This window comes from Lagopus leucura, unplaced genomic scaffold, assembly GCF_019238085.1.
Source record: "Lagopus leucura isolate 7727_CA_CO unplaced genomic scaffold, USGS_WTPT01 Super-Scaffold_100008, whole genome shotgun sequence".
In the NCBI taxonomy this organism is placed as follows: domain Eukaryota; kingdom Metazoa; phylum Chordata; class Aves; order Galliformes; family Phasianidae; genus Lagopus; species Lagopus leucura.
Window position 1 is genome coordinate 5,525,051 of NW_024962265.1, and position 24,213 is coordinate 5,549,263.

General features: G+C 39.6%; 1 protein-coding gene across 2 annotated transcripts in view; it reads right to left on the reverse strand.

The window, feature by feature from the left end:
* UPF2 (UPF2 regulator of nonsense mediated mRNA decay) overlaps window positions 1–22,511 on the reverse strand; it is a 56,037-nt gene extending 33,526 nt beyond the window's left edge. For both annotated transcript variants that reach the window (XM_042872526.1, XM_042872527.1), the window contains exons 1-8: window positions 22,454–22,511; window positions 16,987–17,366; window positions 15,169–15,948; window positions 10,426–10,586; window positions 9,298–9,495; window positions 7,368–7,520; window positions 2,691–2,794; window positions 2,029–2,114 (exon numbers count right to left, since the gene is read on the reverse strand). In XM_042872526.1, the coding sequence (XP_042728460.1) occupies window positions 2,029–2,114; window positions 2,691–2,794; window positions 7,368–7,520; window positions 9,298–9,495; window positions 10,426–10,586; window positions 15,169–15,948; window positions 16,987–17,348 (1,844 nt within the window). In that variant the 5' untranslated portion in view covers window positions 17,349–17,366; window positions 22,454–22,511. The remainder of the gene's footprint in view (window positions 1–2,028; window positions 2,115–2,690; window positions 2,795–7,367; window positions 7,521–9,297; window positions 9,496–10,425; window positions 10,587–15,168; window positions 15,949–16,986; window positions 17,367–22,453) is intronic.
* Window positions 22,512–24,213: the final 1,702 nt, after the last annotated feature.

Sequence of the window (24,213 nt, forward strand, 5' to 3'; positions counted from 1 at the left end):
CTGTGTTTTGAGATACCTTATTATGGCTGCAAACACAGCAGCCAGATTGAGACTACATTATCTACTATGTTTGGAGGCTAAATGCATTTAGAAAATACACTGTTTTATCTCCACCTTTTAAGGACACTTTTCCCTTTAACCTTCACAAAAAAAATAAATTGAGAACTGAACTATAACAAGCTTTCCTATACTGCTTCTCCAATGGTATCCTGAAGGGATGCTACAAGAACTCCTGGAATCAGTAAAAACTACTGTGCAACAGTAATGGAAAATAAAGAGATGTCAATACAGCCAGAGAAGGGATACACAAAACTGCATGTAATACATATAGCGTATATACATATATACACACATACTAACAGAAATACTGTTGGTATGACATTGCTTCAAAGCTGTACGTATGTTTTTCTAAATCAATTTGTAGCATTCTATAGCAACTTGCATGCTACGTAGGCACACAAGACATTCTCCCACAAGGATTGTAAATGGTGACTTCAAGGAAGAAAGCAGAACTGCTCCCTTACCAAATGCAGTAACAAAGCCAACAAATATTAGCACAGACTGTCCTTTAAAACTGCCTGCATCAATGAGGCAGCTCAGCTGGTATTTTTTCACTGCAATTGTTTGTGGTTCCAAACAAAATACTCAGCCAACACCCTGTGGCTCTTGTTTAGTAACCCAGAGATGGGCATTTGTAATGCAGGCAAAAAGAAAAGGGAGATATACACAATTGGGCTGATGGTCATACAACTGGAGGCTGATGTACTTATATGCACAGAGGGTTTCAGAGCAGGCAGCACAAGGGGCATTAGAATACAAGAAAGTAATATAAAACAAGCATTAAAATATTAATACTTAATATTTAAAAGTAATATTTATAATTAAAGAACAACTGCAAGAAAATCAATTGGGTTGACCCAATTGTTTCAGTATCAGTTCCAGATATTAAAGAGCTGCACTGTGAAGAAGGTAACAGCCCTTGGAGCCAACCACAACAACTACTGGTCTATTGAGTTCCTACAGACAAATTAATCTTTTTTTTTTAAATAAATAATTACTTTCAAAACAAACTGTTGGATTACAGAGCGCCTGCTGGTAAGATGATGAAGGAGCACTCTGTTTTTTGCCTCACAGTGTTAAAAAGGAATGGAATCAAAGTAGTGTGAAATATAACAGGAAATCCAAGATGATGATGAAACAGTTGGAGCTAGAAGCAGCATCAAAACAGCCTCTGAGGAAAATCAGGGCAAGGAGGAGCAGGAAAAGTGACTCCTCCATAACTGCACTTACTTAAGTTGCATCTATTTAAGGTACAAGTTTACCATAAGGAAAAGAAACACTATTCTAATGAATTTATCAATTCTATCTATCAGGCTTGCAACCATTTCTATAAGGAAGGCTCTTCTAGCAAGTGCAGATGTCTATTTTACACAAAGCCAAAAAAAAAAAGGTAGGAAAATTCTAACAAATGAATGATAGAGTGAAGAACTCACACAAACTCCTGTTTGTTTTCCTTAAGCAAACTCCAAAGTAGCTCTGGAGAAGATAAAATGCTGTAATTGCCAGGTATTAAAGAAGAACTAGTGTCATAAGAAATATTCCTTCCTTGTGCTCTAATTATTGATAGTCCCATATAAAATTGTACAAGTTCTTCCTGAATTAAATATATCCTTCTTTTGCACTAAGAGGCTTTGCACTAAGGTTTTGCTGTTACTTTCACAGTTAAAAAAAGAAAGTTATGAGGAGACCCACCATAAATTCACAAGTTCTGAACAAGATGAACTATAATAAAATTCTGCAATACCACGGCAAAGTATTTTGTTGAATCATTTTGTATTAAATATCATTTCATTTTAAACATTTCTTTTGCTCTCTAGATAAAAATCACATCAGGAGTAAATACAGTCAACAAATGTGACTTGGAATGTGCACTTGATTTCAGTAATTTAAACAGTTAAAAAAACAAAACAACAAAAAACAGATGTTAAATAACAAAAGGGTCAATTCAAATTTCCCCCCTCTTCTTACCTTTGCCTAGGAACTATGAAAAGTGCTCGTACTAGTTTTCTTCTGTTGGCTTTTGTATTCATATTCATGCAAAAATCCATGGCTGCCTATAAACAGAAAAGTCAATATAATACTTCACCTTAAAATGGTGGGGTTATCTCTTTTTAAAAATACATTGTTTGCAATGTAGCATTCTTTCCAAGAGTACCATTTACAGAGCCATGCTTGTTACATGAGCTTTAAAAACTCGATTTTTGTCTAGAATGGACCCTGACCAACACAGTTGCAAGAATATAAACCAACTCTTCAGACCAGTAGAATAAAGAAAGTAGCTTTAGGAAGACAGATGAGGAGTAATTTGTCAGAGTGCAACAGAAGAAAAAAAAAAACCAACAAAAAAATTCTCAAAAAAAAAAAAAACCAAGACAGACCTACTCCTTTTAAAACAAACTACAGTCTAAGAGAATGGGTAGAGAAAACATGACAGGATGAGAGGAGTATCAGCTCACATGATATCTGGGCAACAGTTTACTACGTGGCAGAGAAAAAAATATTTCCTTTAAGTTAAAATCAAATTCAGTTACTGACAGACTCCAAAGCTTCAGTCTTTATTACTGATCAATCTGAGGTAGCATTATATATTTTTAAGAGTTGGGAAAAAAAAAAGAACTATGAAACAGTACCTTGTCTATGAGGTCTCTGTTCACACAGTTTGGAAGCTGCTGAAGAAAAGCATCAACTATAAGTTTTAAATGAGATCCAGTACTGGCTTCTTCATCCTCTTGTTCTAACAGAGTGAAATAAACAAGCAGCACACATCTTTAAGCTACAAAATACAATGATTTACTATCACATTCCCTAAACACAGCACATTTGTAATGTTTAAATTTTTGAATATTTATCTACAGATTCGAAAACAAAAAACAAAGAAATATGAAAACAAATTAATTTTTAATATTTTTAGTATTAAAAAAAATCCACTGTTGGTCTATAGCAGCAAGAATCTAAAGTATCACCTTTAAAACTTATCTTCCTATTAATGAATTAATAACAAAATCAAGAGTTCCTGTCTCCTGATTTACACTGTCGGGAGAAACAGCAAATGCATATTCCTGGAAGACTGTGGTGAATTGTTTAGGCAATAAAACACGGACCACAAAAAGGCCCAAACATGGGGGAAAACAGTACAGCAAAAACATTGCAACTGCAGATTCTACTCCTTACGTTTGCTCTGTGTGAGAAGCAGATTTTTTTTTTTTTTTTTTTGCACAAGAATGTCCAAAAAGTGGCAAAAAACTGAAGCTGGCCAATGTAGATCCTTCACCTGTGCAGACATTGAAGTAAGGAACCACTGTGAAAAGGAAGGAGGTTTGAGCACACAGCAGTTGCAGGGCAAGTAGCAACTTGTTTTCTCAAGCAAACCTCTGTGTATTTTGCAACACAGTAAGCAGACAATGACCTGTATCTACTGGTTGAGTCAGTAACATCACTGAACTAAAGGAGCCTACCATTGAAATTCAGATTTTTCCAGCATCAGCTGTGAAGATTTCAAACCAATACCCCTACAGCTACACCTTAACTGCAAAACAAGTATTATGAAGAAGAAAAAAAGTTAAAATCCAGATATCCAGAATTAACTGGAGTCCTAGAGAAGAGTCTAGCTTGTTTGTCAGCACGAGCCAAAACAATGAGTCGAAACAAACGTTTGGAAGAACTCTTCCTTGGCCAAAGCAGTGCAAAAGAAAACTGCTTTCTAAAAAAGGGAATGTGGTGAATTTTTGTTTCCTTTCAGCTCAAGGACACTCAGCAATAATTAGGAGGTATCTGGAAAGAAAACACAGGCAGACTTCAAGAACACGGGTAGGTGAGAAAATGGTCCCTGAAAAATCACTAAGAAGTACTCAACGCTTGCCATAATTTCTTTGTCATTTCAGCCTAAACATTGAGATAAGACTGAAGTTTCTTTTCAAGTTACTGAAAGCATTTTGATTTCTCTTTGCTTATGTCATAGGACTTTTTTCTTTGTTCTGGGGATGTAAGGGCAGAAGTCTAACTTAGGTAAAGAAGCTGTAGGAATTGCTCCAAGAAACACTGCCAGCAATCCTGCCTCCACAATGCTAGAGATGGAAGCTGATGGCACTGCCTCTTCTCTTCCTCAGGCAATCAGAAATTGGAAGAACAAGACAGAAGGGTTCACTAAGAAAGAAGGGAAAAAAAAAAAGTTCCAGATGCTCAGCCAAGAGGACCTTGAGGTTTTACATATTTAGTACAACACTGACTCTCTCATTACTCACATATTCAACTTCTACAAGAATTGAGAAAAAAACATTTTTCCTCCTAGATATTTACAGAATATTCCTTCCTGTCTCCTTCAAATGCTCTTTCACCTTCCCTTCCTACTGCTGTTTGTTGCCTCATTTCTATTTTCTGTTCAAACTGACTCTGCTGTTGAAATAACATAAAAACTAAATCTTAACCAATTCAGTCACTTCTCAAGGCAATCTTTCAGAAGGCCCTCGCGATCACATTCCATTTCCACACTTCCCAACTCTCTCTCTTCTCTCATTAGTCCCCTCTCCCACTGGAAGACTGCAAGTATTCTTACGCTGTATTTCTGTATTTCTTTCTCCTTGAGGTAAATACCCTTTCTAAGTGAAAAGGATCCTTCGTAATACCTGAAATATATTTGCGACTTCAGAGTGGAAAAATGAAGAATTTGACAGTGGCAGGAAATGAAAAGGTTAGGGCTTCTTTCTGCGGTAAACAACTATGCTAACCATGCAATCAAAGCAAAAACAAAACAAATTTCAGCTCTTGCTTCTCCCTTTGATCCTCTTTAGTTGCATTCTCACCTCCATGTTTCGAAATGCATTCATTCTTTTACAGAAATCACAGGAAATAGCAATGTGTAACAACTGACATGAGGGTATTTTTACTGGTTTATCTGGGTACAGACCAAATCACAGAGCAAGATCATCACAGAGATTGAGAAAACACTTTTTTTTTTTTTTAAACACCTTTGCATTTAACCAAAATTTCATGGAATCCTGCAATTTTCAGGGACTAGAACTAACCAACTATGAGAAGACACTGCAGAATTACTGAAGTCCTTCTCCCGCAACGGCCAGTGCTAAGAAATCATCTATTTCAGTATCAACAGCTATTTGCCTTCACCTCTCCCCACATGCACAGTTTCTGAAAAAGCCTTGGCTCCCTGATAATAAACAATTTATTTGTACAAAACCACAGCTCTAAGAGTGTCTATATCTAAAAAGTCCATTCTGCCAGAAAGTTTTGTCTGTTTCGTGTAGTATCATCCAGACAGTGTGAATTACAGAAATGTTTGCACAGTGCTACCCCTCTGTGAGATGAACATCTGTAACAAGTATGGTCTTAAGGTAGCAGCCACATTCAGCTGACAGGAACCAGTACAAATTGCTGGCCCTCCCTTATGCAGAACACACAGACATAATGTTCAACACTCCTGCTGAACCAAGGCCTCATTAAAGAATGTATTCAGAATGTACACTCAAGACATTGAATCCCACAAAACACTTTAATGAGAGTGGCATGCATATATTATTTCTGCTCTCCTAATAGGAGGTTCACCAGCTCTCTAAATAGTTCAGCAAGTAGCATCGTGGAGCATTAACACTCATCTTCTACACATTCTTTCCACTGCTGGCTAGCCTTACAAAAATGATGCTAAATATATATATATATGTTAACATCAGACTCCCTTTGCTCCCAATATCCTTGATGGCTTTCATCCTGGCCATTCCTCTCTCAACATCTTTCACACAGCTCCATTTTTCCCCATTTTCTCTTCTCTTTTAAAAACAACCTGAAAACTCACTTCTTTCAGCTTGTTTTCCGTCACTACTGTCAGCTCCGGTGCTATCTGCTCCCTCTCTCTTGCCTGAGCATATTGAAAATAAGAAAATTAAGATTCACTCAAAGTTAACATAACAGAGAAATAAAATATGTTACCTGAATTCCTGATTAATCATTCTCTTCAACTAACAATGTAAGTTTTCCTCTTACAAGTTGTATCTCAAATTTAACTAACTACAGACTCAAACTTTTAAGAAATAAGTGAAGAAATATGCATTGCAGTGCTGTGAAGGATGCTATACCAAGACAAACGTGCTTGGAAAACACACATTTTGAAGAAAAGCCTTGTTTCCCTTGTATTCAGTCACAGAAAAAAAGACTGAAGACATGCTCCAGCCACCAGAAAGAGACGCAGAAGTAGTACAAGGCACGTATCCACTCACTGGACTGTCTACCTTACTTACCCTATTTCCTCTTTCATTTTTTTCCCTTCTAATTTAGCTTATTCCTTCTGCCAATGAAACTCACACTCCCAGATTATCACAACTAAAGCTATGTTTCTTCATCTTTAGACCACTTATTTAAGATGCAGCTATACCTCTTTTTATGCTGGCACTCTCTTTTTATACTGGAAGTTTTATCTCAGCCAAGAACACTGGGGTTCTTTGTTTGTTTTAAATAGTAATATAATACAATGGTTTTATTCTCTACTGGCTTTCCACAAAACACTAATAATAACCTACTGTAAACAAAAATGCATGAAAATAATTCATTAAGTATTGAAACTTAAAGATATATTTTATGGCTTAAGGACACCTAATGTCAAACCCAAGTGATTTTTATTCACAAGAAAGGCTGTTAAAAACAAACAAACAAACATCTACCAATTGACTCGATGAAAACATGCAAGTTTAAATTTTCAACAGTTGGTAGCACCAGGTCTTTAAAACTGAGAGCATCAGAATTCCAGACAGACAGACAGACACACACACACACACACAATCACTGTTTCTTTGTATGTTTAAATAAAGTAACACTTGCATGCTGCTCACATCTCACGTTTCTTTATCTGCCTACTCACTGAGTATTTTTGACCTGTCTAGCAGGCTATGACCAATCTAGAATGAGTTGCTCTTTCTCCCTTTAATTCCAAGATACCATTTATGTGTATCTACCTTTCAGACAGCTCCTTGCTGTTTTGTTTGAAACGTCTGACCAGGCGTTAACAACCCACTGTCCTGGCAGTTTATTAGATCTTAAGATCTTAACCAGCTTAATGAGCTGATCATGTGACTAACCAGAAGAACAAAATAAGGAAAACTGCTTCCAAAGAAGGTATGGCTTAGGAAAAAAAAAAGAAAAAAAAAAGGAAATTTTATCCAGAATGGTATCAATTTTCTTTCAGGAAAAAGTGCTGCTCTAGAGCTGTTCTTGTCATTTATTTTTTTTTTTCCCCTAACTTGTGAGTTTCATAGACAAGTCAGGAAACAACACAGAACTCCCAACCCCAGTTCTTTTCTTTTTACCTTGTTCATCAAGAAGCTTTTTTGTAAGATCTTCCGCTTCATCTCCACAGTCCAGTTCCAGTGGATCATCGTTAATATCCAGGTTCTCCAGCTCCAACTCCAAATCCTCACTCCCAGGAGCAGCTTCCTTATTATCTTTGGCATCTTTTGAATCTAATTAAGAGTTAAGTAGAAGTACTAAATCATTAAATACATGCAATCATGATTAGAATACGAAGACTTGCACTGCTAAACTTATGTCTCTCTAGCAATGCCTTTTTACCTTATTTCCTTTCAACAAGTCCCCCTAATTCTTGAGTCTACACTCTCATCTGCTAGGTCTCAGAGCTCTGACATCCTTCATACAGCTTTATCCATATGCCTGGAAACTGCAATTATTTAGCCAGACAGGGTTCTGCTATGCATTGCCAGCAGTTTTACTTCTTTCATTAGCTCTGAACTATACTTGAAATGTCACTGGATGATATGCAGACGTTCAAACACAATAAAAATGATTAGAAAAATCAGCAATTTAAGTCTGGAAGTGTTTGAAACTGGTTGCCAAGCAAAACTGCATGCTGGAAGGGTCAGACACAATGACCCAAATGAATGAATACATCACAAACATTACTTAAAAACAGACATTTAAAGGTAGAAATTCTCACTTAACGTTTGCACAACACATTCTTTGTATGTCAACTGATAGACAAATAGACATAAGAAATTGAAATATTTTATGCAGATCTACAAAAAGTAATTAAAAAAATGAATGCAAAAGGTACAGCTGATGGAAGATACTTAAAAATTGATCTGCTGTGCAAAAGATCTAATATGAATCATATTTGTCCTTGGGATAAAAAAAATATTATGAATTTCTAGATGAAGATTCAGAAAATAGCTAGCATTTTTCTTGGACAATAAAGCTGGTCCAACACAAAGCAATGTAAACTACAGCCTACAATCTTTTGCTATCCTCCTGCAGACCTCCTTCAGGTATCATTTGATTTTTTTTTCTTTGGTGATGCGTAATTTTCTACGTAAATAACTGTAATAAAGTACTTTTTTTTTTTTTTTTTTAAACACACATTGCAAACATCATATGAAAATCGCTGAGTTATGAAACAGGTAACCTATTTTGAATCAGACTAATACACTTTTGAACAGACCTCAAGGATTTTTTTTCCAGTTGCCTCCAAATTCCCTGTAGGCAAAGTTTCTAATCTCCCCTGGGCAACCTGCTCCAATACTTAATTCCTCTCACAGAGAAACTTTAGAATTTAGAAATTAGAAAGGAGGCTGTGAGCTTGGAAGTTGAAATTCCATTCTGACCCCACACTGATCTAGCACAGATCTATCAGCAAACTACCAAGTGTCTTTGTTCACACTCTAAAAGCCGTAACAGTGGCCTTATTCAAACATGCATCTTCTGTCATGTTTGGAGTCAGCGATGGCAAACGTCACTTTTAACCCATTATAACTAAGACAGATCAATGCCTGGCTGTGAACCCAGGGTCCCATCAGAAGTGAAGAATCGTCTGTCCTTAAAATCTACTGGACTTTTATGATGAGATGCCCATAATTACCAATCTAGTGAAAACACAGAGCGAACACTACTATCTCTCAAAGAAGGCAGACTACTAAGTGTCCCCACAGAGAAGGCAGCATTAACTGACACTGTTCAGTCACCAATTATTTTCAGTTTATAATTCCATTAACATACAATTGCATTTACTTTTTTTCCTCTAGTGCCACTCAGGTAATACCTATCCCCACATACATGACACCCTGAAAACTCACCCAAACCTCTGTATTGTTCTGATGACCAGAAATTATTTTATTACAGGCTCACTACTTGCATCAACTTTGCTTATCTGTCAGAAAAGATTTATTAAAAACAAACAAACAAACAAAAAGCAAATAAACAAAAAAGTCATATGTTGAAGCATTCTACCTCTTGATTCATCTTTGCTGGAATCCTTGCTCTGAGAACACTTTTCATTATCTTTAAACAAAATTGCTGGCACAAAAGCCTTCAAGTCAATGAGGTTCTCATAGAAGTTTCTAGCATCCTCATCTTCCCAGATACCCCCTTCCAGGTCATATTCTCCAGGCTTTCCTGGTGTGAAAATATCAATGCCAGGTCCATGTTCTGCAGAAATGCAAAACCATAATGAAGTTATTTATGCAAATTTCTCACCTTAATAAGGAAGGAGACATCTTCAAAAACTACAAAAATACACATACTTTCAGAAACACATTAGGCTGCTCATCATTGCCATTATTTTCTCATAAATGTAGCACTGTATACTTTAAGTTAACTTGTAGTAATCTAATCTGAACATCAGATATTTCAATATGCAACCTTAAAGCTCTGATTTTGCATTCATAGAAAAACAGGCAATATCAGGGAGACAGTTAAAACAAGTAGAGGCAATAGGCACATTACGTCCTGCATGATGAAATACACCCAATAGAATTTAAAGAACAGAAGGTTACAAAGCATAATAAAGGCAAAGCACTCATGAAATACAGCATTTTAAAGCTCAAGATCACTTCAGATGGAAGGTACACTCATTCCAACAATAGCTCTGAATCTACATTCTGAAACAAGGCATTGAATAGCTCTGCAAATGAAATGCTGTACTTCCCAGAAGGTCAAAGAAGCACCCAGTGACTTACCTGGTAACAGTACGTTCCTACTCATAACACAACAGAACAGATTTCAAATTCATTTTAGAACAATACTGGTTTATAAAATATGCAGTTATTTAAATATTAAGAAGGCATTACACTAAATTTTTGAATTTCCATTTATTCCAGTATTACCTGAAATGATTTAAAGATATATTACTTCAAATACTGTGACTACACAGCATGCATGTTATGGTTACAGTTGCACGTTCGGTTTAATTACTTAAATAAGTAACACTGTTATTTACTCCTTCATATCTTCAAGGGGGGGTGGGGGAATAAATCAAAATAAGTGAATGGAAAGAGCACATCAGCAAGAAGCTTTAGCCAGCTACCCCCACATTCAAACCAGCATCCTGTTTACTTGCTCCTGTAGATGATTGCCTACCCTCAGGTGTTGGTTTGTCCTGGGGAAGGTCAGGCATATTTTCATCCAGGATATCAGCTAGAGACTGAGAATTTGCCAACAGTTTCTGATAAGACATCGCAAATTCCTCATATTGCTTGTGTCGATCTTCACTCAGCTCACCCTTGGAGTGAAGAATGCGCCTACAAAGATCAAAGACACAGTGAGACAACTTTCTTTCTTAAAACGTTTTTGAGCTATGCTGAATCATTATCAATTTCTCTAGCAAAGCTAATCTTCCCTCTGAGGGGATTGCACATCTACAGGAGACATTTGGGCAATGCTCTCCAACACCCCCCGCTCCCCAAAAGCTGTACTGATTTAATGAGCTGGGTATAACCAAATGTAGCATAGTCACAGATGCTCCACCTTCCAAAGAAAACAGCTGACAAAAAAAAAAAAAACCCTGTTTTTTTTTTCAAGCTTGATTATCCTGTAACAGTTTTGCACTAGGAACTCCTGTAATAAAGTGCAACATTCAGCTAACGCAGAAGTTGGATAAAAGCTGCTGTACATCTGTAGCCGTACAATTCCTTGCCGTTCCAATGATTCATTGGAGGACCAATGCCAGGAGGCTCAAATACAGTAGTGCATTAAAACAAGCTGAGTTATTTCAAGGCTGTCAGTCCAAGCTGAGAGTAGTTACACCTGCTTTTTTTCCCCTTGTTCTTTCATTTCTTCCATAAGAAGTACTCAAGCTAATTTTAAAACTGAGAACTGCTTTCAAAAGCAGCTTCTGCTTGTAAGAGTATAAGCACTGCCTGCAATCCTTTCTGCTCATAAACTTACTTTTCTTACCAACCTAAATACAGTTAATACCCAACAATTCAATCAACTCAACACCTTGCACCAGCTTAAATCTGGTCACACTTTTTTTAAAACAGACTGGACAGTGAAGTTCAAAACTGTTATTCTTTTTTTTTTTTTCTCTTTAAAGAGCATTCCATGTAACCATTAAGTTTATACATGTCTGTCTCTCTCTGTTCCACATGAGTAGTGCATAAAATAAACAAAACCTCTGCCTGACATAAACAGAGAAAGTTTTTCACACAGAGGGCGGTGAAGCACTGGAACAGGTTGCCCAAGGAGGCTGTGGATGCTCCATCCCTGCAGGCATTCAAGGCCAGGCTGGATGTGGCTCTGGGCAGCCTGGTCTGCTGGTTGGTGACCCTGCACACAAGCAGGGGGTTGGAACTGGATGATCATTGTGGTCCTTTTCAACCCAGGCCATTCTGTGATTCTACACTCCCTACAGAAACGTGCTATTCAGAATGGGTTGATACCACAAAAACTTCAGTTGCTTTCTGAAAGGTGTATTAGATTGACATCACTCTGCAAAATCATACACCAATTACCAGGGATGCAAATTATGGATTTATTTCTCATTTTAGAAAGAAAGCTTTGCCTCTACTTGGAAAGGATTCCCTTCTGACTGCTCCAATTCACTTTAATTCCTGATTTTAAGAAATGGAGGTAACCTAAAGTTATCTATTATGTTGGAAAACATCAAAATCTGATGTTAATTTTATAGAAGTTTATATGGTAACATGCAACTTTTTTCACAGCAACTTTGGTAACTATCAGCCAGTTACCATATATTCATTTTTTAGTTAAAACAAGCAAAAAGTACACTTCTGATTCTGGTAGTGTTACACAATTTGTGAAGTCTCATGTCAAAAATAACTACTCAGAGCAGTGCCCCTACAGACGCCAGAAATTCCAAGTGTCCCAGACTTCAAACAAGAAATCTCAAGACCCTTCAGTAGTTTGAACTACAAGTACACAACACTGCAATCTCTGCTACTGCTAAGCTTGCCACAGATGACTGATAATTAAATTATCATAGGCTTTCCTTAAGCAGATAAATACACAAATCAACCACATTCTTGCCAACACACACCACTGTATCTAAATGTTCTCTAACAGTCTGAGTAATATAAATTCAGGGATATCATACTGGCATTTTTGTTTTACTAATAACTTGGGACTAAAAAGTCAACTTTTTACACAGGACATTCACAGGGCAAGAAAATTTCTTCAGCTCACTTGAGCCAAAACATAGTTTAGATATTTTGATAGAGAGCAAAAGGCATTAATGCTAGCAAAAGCTCTATTTCTTGTCCCTCTCACAAAGGCACACCTAAGTAACGTGCACTACCAAGCTTCAGTTTGTGTTAAATTCAAGCCAAAGCGTGCCAAATAATCTTTCAACAGCACAATTTGTTTTTACATGCAATCAACATTACAGCACAGGACACTTAATCTTACTTTAGAACTCTTCAGAACTTTGCGGAGTGCCACAAATCAAGTTCATCAGATCTTCTGATTAAGTTAAGCATGTTTTAAGAAGTTTAAAGGATTTTCTTCCATGCTTAACCACTTCTGAGAACTCACACTAGAATCTGGCAATCCAATAGAAGAGCCTGCACAGCTTTTGCTACGGGCTTCGCTATGCAATCAGGTGATCAAGTTCTACTGTCCAAGTGCAGCTCAAAATAGTTTTCCTAATTACCCATCTGCAGGCATCTTTGTGTGTGCAGAAACCTGGCTTCAACCAAATGCTGTGGCAGGTAATGAATTTGTTGAAGCATACAATAACACGTTAATTCATAATTAATTCATAATTAATTCAACCAGCTCAAGTTATCTCCCAACAGCAGTTATTCTCCTGACACAGATGAATATGGGACACATTCACCTGGAAGAATTATCTCCAACTAAACATGCAGCAGGGAACAGCTCAATTCCATTTCACTCCACTACTTCTGGAGTAACAGCTGAAATAAAAGCTGTTGAAACCCTATCAATTTTGCTGCTAAAAAACCCACAGAGGACTGCTTTTTTTTCCCCTCAGTAAGATTGTTGACTTTAAATATATATAAGTATTTATATATGTATTTAAGTATATATAAAAATAAAAGTAAAACCATACATACAGTCTTTTGAATTGGAAGGGACCCTTAAGAGTCATCTGGTCCACAAACAAACCACAACCCTCCTTCAGAAATTCAGTTTATGAATATTTCTCTCGTATTCTGACTTCCTACCAACCAAATCTCTGTTCTTTACCTCACAGCCTCACAAGTAAAACTCAGCAGAAAAGTTTTTTCATGTCTCGTTTCGGATAAATCTACTTCCCAACTTATTAAGCAGCTAAAACCAACATTTAAAACTTCAGATAAATGTAATTATTTTCATCTGGTGATAAATGATACTTCTTCATATTCTTCCACCAAAACAAGGCTTTGTGCTTAATCTCACAGGATAATTCAGATTGGAAGGCATGCAAAAAGGTCTCTGTTTCAATCTCCTGTTCAATACAATACCAACGATGAGATCAGACTGGGTTGCTCAGGGCTCTCTCTACGCAGTTTTATAGAAGTTCTTATTCAAATTCACAAACAATCACTCAAGTACTTTCCCCTAACCTGAATCACTTATGTTCTCTCATTTTCTTACATCTTCATTCCCTCAGAATTTCTTTCACTTAAGTCCCATCACACAAACTCTACGACTGTTCATTGACACTGCGGCCAAAACAACAGTGTCATAGAATAACAGAATAACTGTGTAAGTACAGAGGTTTATACTGATTGAATTAAACAGTGGCAACGGCTAAGTCAATAACTTCCTTTAAAGCAATAAGTTAGCTGGAGAATTAATGCTAGCTCAAGAGTGAGTTTATGATGCCCTGAAACACAACAGTGGACTGAGAGCAGCTAGGACTGCAGCACAACATCTACCAGCACAGTGGGTCAAAGTTGAAAGCCTTGATTTGGGAATGTCAGATTTGGATGTGTTCCAAGCATACATTTAGAACTGTGCTAATGATCAGCATTTTGACTGAAACCTGTGGATACACACAGTACCACATCACATAACACTCCTACCAGCCTGGAGTGCTTCCAAAGGATATATAACTATTGCAATCATTTAAGATCCACAGCTGGCTTTAGGTTCACCCTGAGATTGACAATTCAGGACGCTTTAAACAAAAAGCACGTTTTTGTTGGGGTGGTTTTTTTTTTTTTTTTTTTTTTTAAACAAGTTTGTTTATGGTAGAAATAAAATTATTCAGATCTTAAAAGGTATATATATTAATTCTTCAACATTAATATTTCACATATATAAAAAAGGATTTGAATGAAATTGTCTGTACCTTCAAGCATCTGCTTATACAAAAATTGTAAACAATGAAGTTTAAAGGGTACTTTTTTATTCCAATCTTATTTTTTTTCCAAACTCATTACCATTGGCAACACTGGTACACTAAAAGAAATGCAAATGAGCCAAAAACATTGTGGCATATGCTCCGTTAGATAGGTGTGGGTGGAAAGGGAGAAATCAGATTATGTCAACTGGAAAAGGCCAGTATCAGCTGGTAAATAAGCAAGACACTCAAGCTGCTATGGGAGCATCACCAAAATAATTTAATTAAGAGAATTGAAGTTCAAAGTCAGCCTGCACTTTCTTCAAAGATCCTTGAGGAATCTGGTTTTTAGCTTTTTTTTTTTTTTTAATTGTTCTTTAAGTATTCAGAGAAAGCTTGGAACTCTTTATAGCTTGATTGGATTATTTGATATATTTTTAGGCATATCACAGAACACACATCTCCTGCCCACCTCTAACAAGACACTTTTGGTGACAAATATTGCAACAAATCTAGGCATTTCAAAACCAAACTATTGTTTCCTCCATAAACAAAAAGCAACATTTAAATGTCACCTGTTTTGTCTTTCAATATTTTGTAGCTCCCTGTGGTCCCTTTTCAGGTGTTTGGTCAAAGACGTAAAGTACTCCTTCAACAAATTCTGGAAGGGCTGTTGTTTCTCTGGGCTAATTATCTCACTAGGAGGAAAGCTCAAGTTAAACTTCTCTGCAACAGTTTTTACTTTCCTTGGTACCAAACCAGCAATGTCATCTCCACAGTGCCGACAAAAGCTGATCACCACAGAAACATGAGTGTGGGATTCTCGATCAGCGTTAATAATATTTTTAAGTTGCTCATAGATTAAAGACAAACCTTCCTTGTCAGTGAAAATCCCAACTATAGTCAATTCTGCAATGAAACGCAAATCAGTTCTTAGCTTTGTAATGTTGGGAGTCTTCTCTTCTTTCCTTGCTTCAAAATGCTTTTTCCAAGCCTGAAGCAATGAAGGGGCAAAATCAGCATAGCGCTGGTGAAAGAGAGAACACAAGTGCACAGCGCAGTTCACATCTGATATTTTCAGTTTGGCTTCCACAATAGAAGCTACTGCTTCTGCAATGTATTTGCTTAAATTCAGGCTATTAAAATCGTGGGACAAGGAGTCCCTTTGTTGCTCTGTAATGGTTTTTAGCTTCTTAACAAAAGCTGTGTTCTTCTTCAGACTGGAGTCTAATCTGCTGAAGAAGTTTTCCTCGGGGCGACTGTCTGGCGCATTCTGGTTTTTGCTGCGAAGCTCCTTCCTTGCCTGATGGCGCTCCCAGGCCTCCTGATGCAACTGGTGTGCTTCCTCTTTTTCTCTAGGAAAAGAAAAAGGAGTGATTGTTGTTACAGCACCTTACTCCCACATTAACGGGTCAAAGAAAGCGAGTTTGAAATCCTCCAGTAGAGCTGAACAGTACTAAAAGACTATTTTTTTAGTATTTAACAAGTTAATCCTGGAATGCTAAAGCATCTGCTTGATCAACCACTGCTTGAATTTATTGCTCCAAAAAGCATGTCCCATTTGTTACAACACTGAATTTCTCACGTTCTTCTATGCAGAACATCTTAATCCCACCAGACTTGCAAAATATAAACATGAAACTTGATTTACTCCTGACTGAGATTAAGTTATTATAGAAGAGGACAGCAACCTTTTAAGAAGTTACTGTATTAGAGCTAAGGGAAATCTTCTACTCCCAAACCACTGAAATTAGGGAAAACTTGAAACAGCTGAATTACATCTGCCCCAGCTAGAATTTGGCTATGACATTGTTCACCATCTTCAGAAGTGACATACTTGATATACAAGAATGTCCAGAATCTTGGCTTTACTGTCCTAACGATGCTATCTTCAACACTGCAAGACCCTTTGACATCATACTAAAAAAATATTGTCTTGGTAAGATCACATATTGAAGTGATGGGTTATGTTCTGCGTTTGCCATCCATGTATCAACTGACTAAGATCAGTGCAAAGCAATTAGAGCCACTGCTCACAGTAGATTTGCTCCCTATACGGTCTGTGGACTCACAGATGTTGTGCTTCCAAATTTACAACACTAACAATTTTCTATCTCAAAATAAACTGTGCTTCTTCATTGTCAATCTGGGCTTCACACGATTACCACACAGAGAACAACAGCAAAACCCCATCCTAAAGACAAAAGTAACAGAGGTTAAGAGAGGGAAAGTCAAAATGGTGTAAAAACTGGTATCCTCACGCAGGCACATGTGATCTGTAGCACAACACACAACTTATTAACTCAAACAGTTCATCTTTTCTAACTCTGCCCACAGTCCCCACAGCAGGACTACAGCATTTGGCACAATTAAAATACTTAAGTACAACTTACTTCAGCTGAGCAGCTGCTGCTTCTTGTTGACGTTTAACTTCCTCCTCTTGCTTCTTTTTCTCTTCCTCTTCATGTTTCTTTTTTTCTTCCTCTTCTTTCTTCTTTTGCTCTTCTTCTGCCTTCACTTTATCCTCTTCCTTTTTCTTCCTGTCTTTGTCTTCTTTCTTTCTTTTATCCTCATCCAATTTTTTCTTTTTGTCTTCAGGAACCTTTACAGTCTCTCTCTTTACCCCAACTTTGACATCATCTTTTGGCTTCTCCCTGGCGCTCACCGGTCGCCTTTCAACAAATTCTTTTTCCTTATTATTTAGCAGAGATTCTTTTTCATCCATATTTGCTGACTTTTTGCGCTCAGCTGGCATTGTTTTACCCAGGCAAGTCTGCAGAATCACAGGAAAATAAATACTGTTAACCCACATTTGATATATTAAAGTCACTCTCACAGCCCACCCGTACTCAATTCTTAACTGACCAGAACAGAGGTTTGACATACATTTGTCAGAAGTAAGGAAGAGATCTAAACAGATAAAAAGTAATCTTTTCATTACAGCATTACAAGACATAAAGCCAAGGTTGTGATAAAATAATTTGGATAATTTCCACGTCTAAGTTATTACAGTGACGTTCTGAACAAATTGTGAAGTTGTTCTCAGCAGAAATTGTGAAGTACAAGCATTTGAAATTTTTGCAACCTGACAAATGTGTAATTTTAGTTCATAAACAGAAATTCATCTGAAAAAGAAAAAATCCAAGACTGATGAAAATGAATTACTGTAACTTAAAACTAAAAATATTTGATTCATCAGAATGCATCAGCATCACCTGTCCTACTGAGATTACTACTTGTCACCTAAGAACTCTCCCTCTTCTAATACAGGATCACAGGACAACACAGTTTTGACCTGAAAAGGTCCAACGTCCTGCTCAAAGCCCACTGAGTTCTGAGGTCAGACAAGAATGCTCTGGGTTTTCCCAGTGCAGTCCTAAAAACCACCAAGGAAGGAGAATGAAGCCCTCCTGGAGAACCTGCTCCAATGCTTTACTGTCCTCATGGTGAAAGGCATCATCTCATTCCCACCCTCCCAAGATGCCCCCAATCGCTGGGAGCATTCTTCCACACAGCACAAGTAGCAGCTGGAAGAATACTGTGCTGAATAAGGTGAGTGCACGAGCCTCCCTGCCAGCAGAACAAAGCAAAAAACAGAAAGGCTGTAATTAGCAGGAATTATCAAAGGCTCCAAACCATGACTCTACTCAACTGACTTGTTTTTTCCTCCCCTATGACTTGTAAGAGCTTCATCATCTTTAGGGTTTTCAGCCCTTTATGCCTTAGTTCTATTCGGTGAAGGGATCCAAAAGACAACATACACTCAACAAGACAGGACAAACTCACAGAATAGTTATGACTTGAAAGACTTTGGATGTCACCTATTTCAAGGTCTTGCTGAAAAGGGAGTCAAGATTAGGAACTTGCCCCACGAAGTTTTGAGGATCACCAAGGACAGAGATATGACAGCCCCACTGTGTCCTTGCTCCAGCAACTGAATATTTAGTATTGAAAAAAAACTTCTCATATCATCCTTGAATTCAGTACGCCCCAACTTGTGCCCATTTGAGCTCATTCCTACCCATGTACAGCTCCAAGGAGAACTTGGCTCCATCTTCTCTGCACTGTCCCACTAGGTAGCTGCAGGCAGTAATAAGACCTCCCCTTCTCTTCTTACAGATGAAGAGACTGTTCTCTTTGCCTTCAGACATTGCATGCTACAGCCTCCTAACGATCCTGGTCGTTCTCATAGAGAATTGCTCCAGTACAGCAATGACTTTCTTGGAATAGAGAACCCACTACTGGAGCTGGTACCCAGACATGATCTTGCAAGCACCAAATAAAGAGGAAAAAAACTTTGAAGCTGCTGGCTTGTTACTACAGTCCAGAACACTGCTGGTCTTACGACAAGGGCATTCTGCTGACTTGTGTCTAGTATCAGGTAGGGCCAGACAGCGCTGAAACAGTCAAAAGAAACAGGTAAGCCTTATTTACCTCACACTAAATTCATAACTTACAAAAAATATATATATTTTATATCAATCATAAGCTGTATCTCACTCTCCTTCATGCTGTTTAGCTTCAACGCACTGATAAATTGCAAAACTTTAAACTCCAGATCCAAGAGCACTGCAAGGCATTTAGCAAAATGCTTGCATGTTAGAAGAACCTCAGTCCTAGCTCTGCAAATATTTATCCATCATTTTCTACTTGCATATGCTTAAATGCAAATATAGGTAGAAGTCATGGATGTGGAATCTCCTGAAAAAGCATCACTTTTATTAGTAGTGCCTGTTTGATTCCCAGTTACCACTTCTTGCCTTTCTACGTTTCAATTTGACCAGATGATGAAAATAAGCTGGATTCAAATATTCTGTGCATCTACTCAACAAAACAGGGTAATGAGGCACATCTCAGGCCAGCTAGGAATGCTTCCAATATTGTTTTTGACTATTTTGAAAGATAGTTATAACCAAGACATCACACCAAAGAAAGTTTATTTCTTACTAAGTAGTCCACGTTCCCTGCCCCCACTGTGAACCACAACACAAGAGATCCATATATTGGCAATCTCATGTGGAACACCTGCATTTTTTCAGATGTTTGCAAGTGTCTTACGAAGAGAAGACCTAGCTGCAAAATTTGACAGTGTTCACACAGGCAGTGACGTGTTAGTGGCACAGAAACTATCGGGGCCTTTTTGAAGGCAGCTGGCAACAGCACCAGCAAAGAGACATTTCTAATGCTGTTCTGTGGAAGTGAGACCAATCAAATCAGCACAGTTTACACAACTACTAGCAAATCTGGCTCCCTAATGCATGTCTACAACCAAAAGGTTTCACAGCTCAGCAACTCTGAACTACTTGGATTTCAAAAAGCTGACAGACATCAACTTAAAACAGCATTATTATGAAATCAATACTTAACGCCAAAAAAAAAAAACAAAACAAAAAAAGAACCCAAACAACTAAGCAGCACTCAGAATTCCTTCAAGTTATGGGTCAGAACTAATTTCCCATCTCTTTACGCTATGTAAATGGGCCCCGTTCCTTACACACTCATCTGGGAGACGGGAGTCCTGCACTCATTTCACATTCAGCAATGTTAAGTCCATTGATCTTTTTGCACTGTGAATCCATACTGTTAGTTCCAATAGTTCCAGACAGCAGTTTAGCTGCCATTATCACCACTGAAAAAAAAGTGGGAGGAGGGAGGTTTTCAGAACTTAAACACTGCTGTAACATACTGCAAGCAAGATTACATCTGGTGTCACGCTGCATGAAGACTTTCCTTTAATTATATTAAAATGTTTTCCCACCAGGAAAGTTACTCAAAACAAATTAAGACGTATCCAGTTTGCTTGTATAAAAGCAAGACAAAAAGATGTGATAAAAGGGATGGAGCACTATGATTTCACAAGGGAACATTACCTACTTCCCACACCCCTGTAAAACCAGTGCCGAGCCATTAGTTTACAACGGATTTCTGACCTATCCCACAAGAGATACAACATTGCTCACTGTCTACCATATTAAGCCCTTCCAGTTGTACTGGCAGCTCATTTATGCCTACCACCAATTTATTAAAGGAGGCAGCTTAGCGTGGTGGCTTCCAGCTCTACGCAGACTGATTGACTGGTCAGCTTGTATGGGTCAGCCAACAACATGAGCAGAAGTGCCCACAGAGGACATGCTGTATAGCCAGTCTCTCCTGAGAAAGTTAGTTTCAGTCTTTTTTCCCCTCAGCTACTGGTTATTATAAGACCTGTAGACAATTCATACCTTCAAAAGATCTAAATTAGATGAAACTGGTTCACTAATAATGGGAAATGGAGAAAAATGGTAACAGGCAGAGGGCTTGCCTTGGTCTCATTCCCACATGAAGTTAGGCTGCAAGGTAGGGTCCAGGTACACAGAATGGTAAGGAAACATTAAGATGCGCATCAACAGAACTTCTATTTTGTATCTAATGCTTATGTGAATGCACTACTGGAAAGGCAGGATAATGACAAGAGCTTCATAAGCTGACAGAAGGAATTAGTGCTCATTGCTGGCAATTAGAAAGGACAAGACACACACAAGACAACGGGCCCATAAGCTCTTGGTCTTTCAGCAATACATTTCCAGAATAATATTTGAGTTTTCTGAAACTCTTCTTAGCTCCAACACTTAAAGGTGCTGCTTTCCCCAGAGAAAACCACTGAACTCTCTCACTACTTGAACCACCTTTACTCATCTTAATTTTCTCTTTTAAAATTGTAGCTGAATTTTTACTTAGTTCTTTTTTTTTTTTTTTTTTATACTAACTTTAGTATTTGAGACATTTATGAAATGGGGTTCACAATACTCCAAGCTCAGAAACTTTACTTTAAAAAAAGTCCTTGAAATACAATGGTAATATTTGCAATGAAGTATCTATGTGAATACTTAATCTGAAGGAAATAAAAGATTCATAGAAGTTACTCAGCATCGTTAATCTAGCCACCACTCAGAATAGAAGGATAAACATCACCACCTTGGCCTGATGTACTAAATACTCACAAACCAATAAAAATCTGTTATTACAGACTGCAGTACCAGAACCTCAATCCTTACAAACACAGCTTTGGCTGGGGGGAGGTGGGGAGAACAGACATACAACTTGGCTAATTAAAAACAGTGATTTACTTCACATATTTTTTGTATTGGCACTACAATTTCAATTGATCACATCAGCATTTCTTTATGCAGATGCTTTGTTAGGTAAGGAAAATAAAGAACAAAGACAGGAAGTCCCACTTCTGACACTTTGGAAAACCTCAAAGAGCAAAGGACAAACTTCATCAGAAAGCACATCACCAAAAAAAAGAAATCAAGAGTCTCGGGGAACGTGAATTGCAATTAAAGTTTCTCTTTAAGTTAGGGACATATGGCTAGTCAGAGAAAAATCAGCCTAGGCACCACAAGTTTCTGACAAACGAGATGCGGAGCTCTACAGGAAATCAGAGGCACGGAACGGTGGGGGAAGGGGGGAAAGGGGAGCGATTCGACAGGACTGCTGAGCCAGGCGGGCAGTTTTACTTTCGATTCCACGCCTCAGAGCTGTCAGAACTGCAGGAACACCCCTTCCTCCGAGGCCCGAAGGCAGAGATAAGGCGCCAAGCACTTCTCAGCCCTCCCCTCCCTCCGGGCCGCTCCTAGCCGCGCACACGGGCCCTCCACCCGCCTTCCCACAAACCCGAAGGAACCGCCGCCGCACGGCACAGCTCCCGCACCCAGCCCTTCCTCCTCACCCCAACCCTGGGCCTCCGCAGGCCTCTCCCTCAGCCTCCTCGCGGCTCCCGCGCCCTCCGGCCCCGTTCCTCCCTCTTCACGTAAAGCGGCACCGCTCCACCCTCCAGGCCTCCCGCCGCCCCGCGCCGCCCCGCCTGAGGCCCGCTACCTGCGCCCGGTGCAGGCATCGGCCCGGCCGCCCGGGGAGCGCCGCCTCCTCCGCCCGCCACCGCCCCCTCCCGCCGCTCGAGGTCCCCTCGCTCCTCTCCCCTCACGCCGCCCCGCCGCGCTCCCTGCCGGGCAGACCGTCGCGCCGCCTGACCGAAAGCGCCGCTCGAAACGAGCTCGCTCCGCGCTCCTCCCGACACCCAGACGAGAAAGAACGGGCGGCGAGGCCGAGCCGCGCCGCTGCGGAGATCTCGGATGGTTCGGCGAACCGCGCATCCCGAGAGACGGGCGTCAGGCGGCGCGGCGGGCAGCCCCGGGCGGGGTCCTGCGGGCGGGCGGCCCCGCTCGGGTTACCGGGCGGTGCGGAGGCGGAAGTGGCTGCGGACGGAGTGGAGCGGCACGGCGATGCTTTGCGGTACCGCGTGACGTCACGGCGGGGCGCTGCTGTGTGTGTGAGCGCCGCGTTGCGTCACGACGAGGGGCCGTGTGGTAAAGTCCTTCAGTTCGCGGGTGGCCGCGGAGGCGGCGCAGCCTCAACATCCGTTTCGTCTTCCTGCTGCGAGCGTGAACGCTTAGCAAAGTTTATCTGCATCAGACCGTCCCTGCGTACCTCAGATCTGTGGTCTGGCCTGGTGTTGGCCATAAGACAACCCTGAATGTGCCCAAGTCGAAAACAGTCTGGCACCATCCAGAATGTACAAGTGTGTGTCTGGTTTTTATTTTAAGTTTGGAATTCAGATTCTTAAGCATTCAACTTCTGTGAGTTGAGCCTTTGCTTGGCTATGGCAAAGTGCTTTCTTCAGATGTGCACAGCACGTGGCACTGGGGCCAGGATCACAGAATCACAGAATTGTAGAGGTTGGAAGGGACCTCCAGAGATCATCGAGTCCAACCCCCTGCCAAAGCAGGTTCCCTACACCAGGTCGCACAGGTAGGCATCCAGGCAGGTCTTGAACATCTCCAGAGAAGGAGACTCCACCACCTCCCTGGGCAGCCTGTTCCAGTGCTCCGTCACCCTCACCGTAAAGAAGTTCTTGCTCACATTTGTGCAGAACTTCCTATGCTGCAGTTTCTGGCCGTTTCCCCTTGTCCTGTCTCCACACACTGCTGGAAAGAGTCTGGCCTCGCCATTCTGCCCCTCACACCTTAGATATTTATAGACCTGGATCAGGTCCCCTCTCAGTCTTCTTTTCTCAAGGCTAAACAGACCCAGTTCACTCAGCCTTTCTTCACAGGGGAGATGCTCCAGGCCCTTCACCATCTTTGTGGCCCTGATGATGGCATGATGAGGATGGGCACAGTGAGGCCATTGAGCTGTCACAGCTTTTATTCACAGGCAGCCCAAGGATGGGACGGTGCACAGAGGCAGAGCATTGGGCGTGCGCTGCCAGCTGTGCAGGAATGGGCACGTTTTGTTCCAGGAAAAAAGCTCTCCCCACACTGTTTAATTTTCATGGCTCATTTTGCAGACACGTCTGAAAATCTCTTTCTGGAAAAGTTTATTAATGTTTGAAAGGATGAAGTCATGCTTCTTATGTACATTGATCATTTGAGTGTGCTCGCTACACAAAGGTGTCACTTCCCAAAATGTGTCAAGTTACCAGGTTGCTTAAACTGTTTTGTCAGAACGGAGAAGATCCATGTAAGAAAAAGAGGGGGTAAGTGGGGAGGACATGTACATATTAGTGCTTTGTTCTCCAAAGACACCAGTCATGTAACCTGTCAGTGGATGCCTTGCAATTATTCCTTTTTCTTGTGGTT